General features: G+C 53.8%; 1 protein-coding gene across 1 annotated transcript; it reads right to left on the bottom strand.

The window, feature by feature from the left end:
• Positions 1 to 2885: 2885 nt before the first annotated feature.
• On the bottom strand, positions 2886 to 3197 carry LOC105189348 (uncharacterized). Its single transcript, XM_011151395.1, has one exon. It carries the CDS (start codon positions 3195 to 3197, stop codon positions 2886 to 2888), a length of 312 nt encoding a protein of 103 aa, XP_011149697.1.
• Positions 3198 to 6453: the final 3256 nt, after the last annotated feature.

Genomic DNA, 6453 nt, shown 5'->3' with positions numbered 1-6453 from the left:
AAACTAATTAAATTTTCAGAAAGAAGGCTTAAAACCTGACCTGTACGTGAAAGAACGAGCCAATTATCTCATTTAGATCCTGAGAAATAAATTATTTGGTGTCAAAATTGATACCGTTCCGACTAAGTTTTGCATGATAAGGTCTCAGAGCGAAATTCGTTCCACGATAACTTGGACAAATTCTGAGTGCACTATTTATTAGCGAGTGAAAAGATATACTTGCATACACAAAACCAATTGTCTAGCTCGATTAGTTACTGAGATATTAATTAATAAATTTTGAGATTCTAGTATATCCGAGACAATAGACGCAGAGTTCACATACACACAATTCTGATTAGACTCGGATAAAACGAATAAATTCACTTCGAATTTTAATGAAAAATCGGACACCGGAATAACAATTAACAAAATTTGATACCATACTCTAAGAACAAAAAGAACAAATATTTGACAGCAAAGAACCTCATATCACGGAAGTCGCCCCGCTAGGAAAATATTCATTTAATTTACGTTATTTACGCATTTATTAACATATTTAGCTACTTATCTCGAGAAGGCGCGTGGTATCAAATACCTACCCGAATAATTTCCTTAAACCATATGCATCGAAATTCTCCCTGAAGTCTATCTTGCCAAATAACCACAAGGTTTCCGCCTCTCTTCTCTTCCATCTCCTCTCCCAACATACCTTGCTCATCTCCCTTATTGAGAGGAGCCCGAGCAACAGAATTTCTGTCTTTATGCGTACATCCCCATTACAGAAACACTGCAACAAAAACAATATTAAAGAACCTCTCCCATATATAGTTATACCTCTACACACACATATCGAAAGGAATCACACTCGCTATTACTACCGGCACAGGACGAATGTACCGATGCTAGTAATAACGTTAAAATAATACATTTTTACTTTTTCTTCCCTTTCTGCTGGTACAACTAACAGCTCACGACTGACAGCTGACAGAAAATCTGCACAAAATGGAGACCGACAGGCATAAACCTATATATATTAACTAGATGCACTTCCCTTCGAACACATCCCTATATAGAACTAGGACACACGAAATGGCGGAAGCCATTTGGACAATATTCATTAAGTAGTATTAAATCATGAAAAAACTACGATGAAACTAATAACATATGCAATCCACACATTACCGATATACATTATTACATAAATAATTATCAATAATATCATAATTACTAAATTGATTAAAATAGGGAAATAACTATTTTTCTACTATTCAAACCTTCAGGAACAACATTAACGCCACCCAAAATACACGAAAAATTGTGCATAAACAAACTAATTTTGTAAAATAATTTTTTAAAATAATTTGGATTTTCACCATCGCTAAAAGTGTGTCGGACACTCTCAATATGGTACCCTTACGATTAAAAATTAGTTTGATACAATATTTTAATTTGTTTATTTAAAAATCGGGCAAATAACAATTAAATCGCTGCAGACCCATATTACAATAAAAACTCTTGAACATAAATACTAAAGGACAAAATTAATGTATTCCGTTATTGTTTAAAATTCAATGTCATTGTTCATAACAATTATAATTAATAACAAATATCCATTATAATAAGTCTAGAGTGTTCCTTTTTAACTATAAAACTTTTTCTCAGAACCTAAAATTTGCTCATACCTCCCGATCTGCCTAAAATTACACACAGACTAATTAACGAATAAATAACCACTCAACCAGTCAAGATAGAGAATTTACAATCTAATCACTATATTCCGTATTGCCTAGAGAATCAAGTACGCGCAAGAGAAATAATTAAACCACCCATAAAAATTAATTGCAAAAAATTATAACAAATTAATTATAAAGCAAAGACACAACACAACACATACAATTGTACTTTCTTTTTTTGTGACGAGGAGGAAATCCATCATGGATACCCCCCACCCTCGGGGAAGGGTGGGGGGTTATGCCGGGCTCCTACCGGCTAAAACCTCCCCGGGTGGCGCTGCGAAGGGACTTGGATCGGGACCCCGGAGCAACACGTGACTGCTAATCGGGGTCCCGAGTCCGAATGTCGACCGTTGTCGAATCTCCAAGGGGAAGGAGGGGAGGGGGGAAGCGAGCCGAAGCTCCTCTTCAACCACCGCTCCCCTTCCATCCCTTACCTATGCTCCGTCTCTGCGACCAAGAAGTGGGAAACCGGCTGTAGCCTGCTTCGACCTCCGTTCCTGGCCTGACGGAGCGCCGCCTATGTGTAATGTTGTGCAGCCGACTAATCCACTTTCTCAGCCGGCTGCCCAACGTTTGGGGAGGTTTTTGGGACACTGGGAGTCCCCACCCAGTGCCCCACCCCCTTGCCCGGCGGTTACGGGGAGATATACTCCCCTAGCCGCCGGGCACTATCTCTCTCCTTTTAATGGAGAGAGAAGAAAGAGAGGGGTTACCATCCCCTCTCTTTTCATGTCCATTCAAGGACCTGTTGAGGGGGGAGAGATGCGTTCTTGGTGACGACGCCACCACCCTTCCCCCCTTAATCTCATCCGACTCCGGTTCTCTTCCGGGTCGGCTTACGGCTGGGGGGGATATACTTAGTACTCTCCTGCCCTCCTCTGTCCACCCTCAAGGAGGGTGTTTCGGTATTGCTGCCGCTGCCACTGCCCCCTTTCCTTTCCTTACTGACGATCCGGCTGTCCTGTTGCCGTTGCGACGTGCCTTCAGCACTTTCCTGGACGCTATCGATGGTGGCTGAGGGGGCTGCTAGTGGAGGGGGAGGAGGTGGTGGCTGACCCATCATCTTCATGACGGCCTCCTCCTCGGAGGAGTCCTCATCCTCCTCTCTGCTCCTGCTCCTCCCTCCCCTCCAGAGCTGGTGCCTCATTCTCCTTTTTCTTTCTTCCCTCAGCCTTCCGCCCTCCGGCGAACCTCCTCAGCCTCCTCCTTCTGCGTCATTACCAATTCGCAGAAGGAGGAGAACACATTCCACTTCCACTCGCTCCCCACTATGGCCCCAACTATCGTAGGGAGCGAGAGGTCGTTGCCCAGTTCCCTGATCACAACTCCGCGCCGCCCGCTCCTGGCGGGGCAGTCCTGGAGCGTATGTTGCGCGGAGTTGTGATCGTGGCCACAATGGTGGCAGCACGTTGTGCGCTCCTTTCCTATTCGGCACAGGTACTCACCGAAACATCCGTGCACGGTGAGCACCTGTGCCATTCTGAACGTTAGGGCCTTAGGGCCGCCGCCCTAAGACAGGACCGGGGACTTGGTACGCAAGTGCCATCCCTGACCTGTCGTGATTGCCGGGGACTTTAATGCCCACTCTGAGGAGTGGGGTTGCAGTTCCCGGCAGCGGGATCCCAGGGGCGAGGCGGTCATCGGCTGGGCGGCGGGATTGGGCCTTCTGTTGGTAAACAGAGAGTCCAACGACACCTGTATAAGGCCGGGAGGGGGGTCATCGGTCAATGATTTGACCTGGGCCTCCCTATCGGCTGCTGGGTTGATCTCCTAATGGAGGGTGGAGGCGGAGGGAGAGACTTTATTTGACCACAGATACATAGTCTGGGCCTTCCGCCTCCCCAAACCTAGGACAGGTGTCGGCTCGCCGCCCAGGGGAGAGGAACTTTCCTCTCCCCAAAAGATGGGCCCTTAGTCGACTTGATGTGGACAGGTTCCAGGCTGCTGTCCTTGTGGCCACCTGGCACATAGAACCAGGTGAGTGGGACCCCGGCCCCCTGGAAGGAGCCGGGGAAATAACGGGAATAGTGGCGTCGGCATGTGACACCGCGATGACCCGTTCCCACCCCCGTCGGCGCCGGGCGGCGTACTAGTAGTCGGAGAACATTGCGGTACTCCGCAGTGCCTCCGACCGTGCCAGAAGGTCGTATACGCGGGCCCGGCAACGAGACAGGGATGCCACAAGGGCTACCTTGCCGCCAGGGTCGTCCTCAAAAAAGCCATAAAAAAGGTCAAGCGGGAAGCCTGGGAGCAATTGGTGAGCTCTCTGGATGACGATCCGTGGGGGCGCCCATACAAGAGGACAATGGGGAAGATCCGTCCTTGGGCGCCCCCACAAACTGAGACGTTAGACCCCCAGGTCCTTGACGGGCTCTTGGGCGCCCTCTTTCCGAGGGCGGAAGGGGGCCCCTCAGTTATCCCTTCCCCAGAAATGGGGGAGGGGGATTTGGACGAGGGCCTGGAGGTCACTCCAGAGGAGCTCGTCAAGGCCCGGAAAAAGCTCGGTGGTAAGGGCAAAGCCCTTAGGTCCGATGCGATTCCTGGACGCGCCTGAGCTCTCGCGTTGGCCGGAGGGAACCTGTCCGCAGCCACCTGCAGGGTCATGACACGATGCCTCAGGGAGGGCGTCTTCCCCCCAGAGTGGAGGAGGGCCATGTTGGCCCTCCTCCCGAAGGAGGGCAAAGAGCCCGGTAGTGCGTCAGCCTACAGGCCGATTTGCCTGCTGGACGACGCGGGCAAGATGCTGGAGCGCATCATCGCGGACCGCCTTGTCCAGCACATGTCCTCGAGTGGGCTGGACCTCCACGACCGCCAATACGGGTTCAGGCCCGGACGATCCACGCTGGATGCTATCCAGTGGGTCCGGGACCTGACCCGGGCGGTCGTGGAGATAAGGGGCGGGGTGTTGTTGGCGGTGTCACTAGACATTTCCAATGCCTTCAACACCCTGCCCTGGCCGGAGATAGGACGGGCCCTCGAGCACTTCGAGGTGCCCGCCTATCTCCGGCGGATAATGTCCGCCTACTTAGGGGACAGAGACCTCGCCTTCACCAAAGAAGGCAGGGTTCAAGGCTGGCGCACTATGGAGCGCGATGTCCCGCAGGGGTCGGTGCTCGGCCCCCTACTATGGGACATTGGCATCGACCGGGTCCTTCGCACTCCGCTCTCCGACGGCTGCCACGTCGTCTGCTACGCAGACGACACGTTAGTGGTGACCGAAGGGGGAACTGGGAGGAGGCCCGCTTCCGCGCGGAGGTGGCAGTGGCATCGGTGATGGGAACCATCGGAGACCTGGGTCTTAAGGTGGCGCCCCTGAAGACGCAGGCTGTTTTTTCACGGCCGGCGTCGGGCGCCGCCGGAGACACGGGTCCTAGTCGATGGTGTCCACGTCTGCGTCAGGTCGACGATGAAATATCTCGGCCTGACTTTGGACAGGCGGTGGTCATTCGGGCCACATTTCAGGCAGCTGGCCCCCAGGGTGCGCAAAGCCGGACTGACCGTGGCCAGGCTGATGGGTGCCCAGGATGGCAGGCTCGCCACCTGTATGTCGGTGCTATTCTCTCTGTCGCCCTGAACGTGGCGCCTATCTGGGCTCCTCAGCTGCTGGCCACCGTGGTGGGCAAGCGGCAGGCCCTTAGGTCCCTTATGATCAGGGCGATCCGGGGGTTCCGCACCATGTCATACATGGCGGCGACCACCCTGGCCGGCTCCCCCCTGTGGAGCTCCTGGCCGAGGAGAGGAGAATCCTCTACCAGCGGGTAAAGCAGCTCCGCGAGGGGGGAGAGCTGACGGCCAAGGGCCTGAAAGTCCTGATGACCCAGGCCAAAGACCGGACCCTGGAGCGGTGGGAATGCTTGCTAGCCGACCCCCAAGGGTCCGGTCTCGCAACGGCCGAGGCTGTCCGCCCGTCTGTCAGAAATTACAGACAGGAGGGGGCGTGGAATGTCCTTCCACCTGGTGCAGGTATTGACCGGGCATGAATGCTTCGGGAGATACCTGCACCGGGTAAGGAAGGAGCCCACCGCTCTGTGCCACCACTGCCCCGAGCAAGAGGACACGGCGCTGCACACCCTAGCTGCCTGCGCAGCATTGGAGGAACAGCGCCGGGTCCTGCTCAGGACGGTGGACTGCCAAGGCGGGGAGCTCTCGCTCCCGCACCTGGTGCGAGCCATATGCGGGAGCGAGAGAGCGTGGGACGCGGCAGCCTCCTTCTGCGGGGGGTAATCTCCCGGAAGGAGGCCGCCGAGTGGAGGCGCCGGGCTGGCAAACGCCGTCGGAGAGGACGGCGAGGCCGGCGCTCCCCCGGGGGAGGGGGAGTCGGAAGCGGGCCCGAGGTGGCATCAGACGAGGAGAGGGCGCCAGCCTACACGGATCGGCGCCTCCCTCGGCCACCTCGGGCCAGGCTCCGGCATTCAGAGGGGAACGGGGAGGACAACTCTCGCTCCTCTAAATGATTGCATAGGGGGGAAAAGGGGGAGGTGGGTAACCCGATTGGGGTCGGGCCCACCTCCTCAAAATCCCTCCCTCTTCCTTAAGGAAGAGGGGGGGATAAGGAGGAATGGTAGATGTCCCCTTTCCCCAAGGTGACACCAGAAGGCCAACCGGCGGGGCTACCCGCCGGGGACTGTACCTCTCCCACTAACTCCGAAAGGGGTAGGGGGTGCGGCACAAGATGGCGATGGGCTTTTAGATTAGAGCCCTGGGGCCGGGGGGTTGGGGAGGGAATGCTGGAGCA

This window comes from Harpegnathos saltator, unplaced genomic scaffold, assembly GCF_003227715.2.
Source record: "Harpegnathos saltator strain DR-91 unplaced genomic scaffold, Hsal_v8.6 scaffold50, whole genome shotgun sequence".
In the NCBI taxonomy this organism is placed as follows: domain Eukaryota; kingdom Metazoa; phylum Arthropoda; class Insecta; order Hymenoptera; family Formicidae; genus Harpegnathos; species Harpegnathos saltator.
The sequence above is the reverse complement of the archived record's forward strand: the minus strand, read 5'-3'. Positions and strand labels throughout refer to the sequence as shown.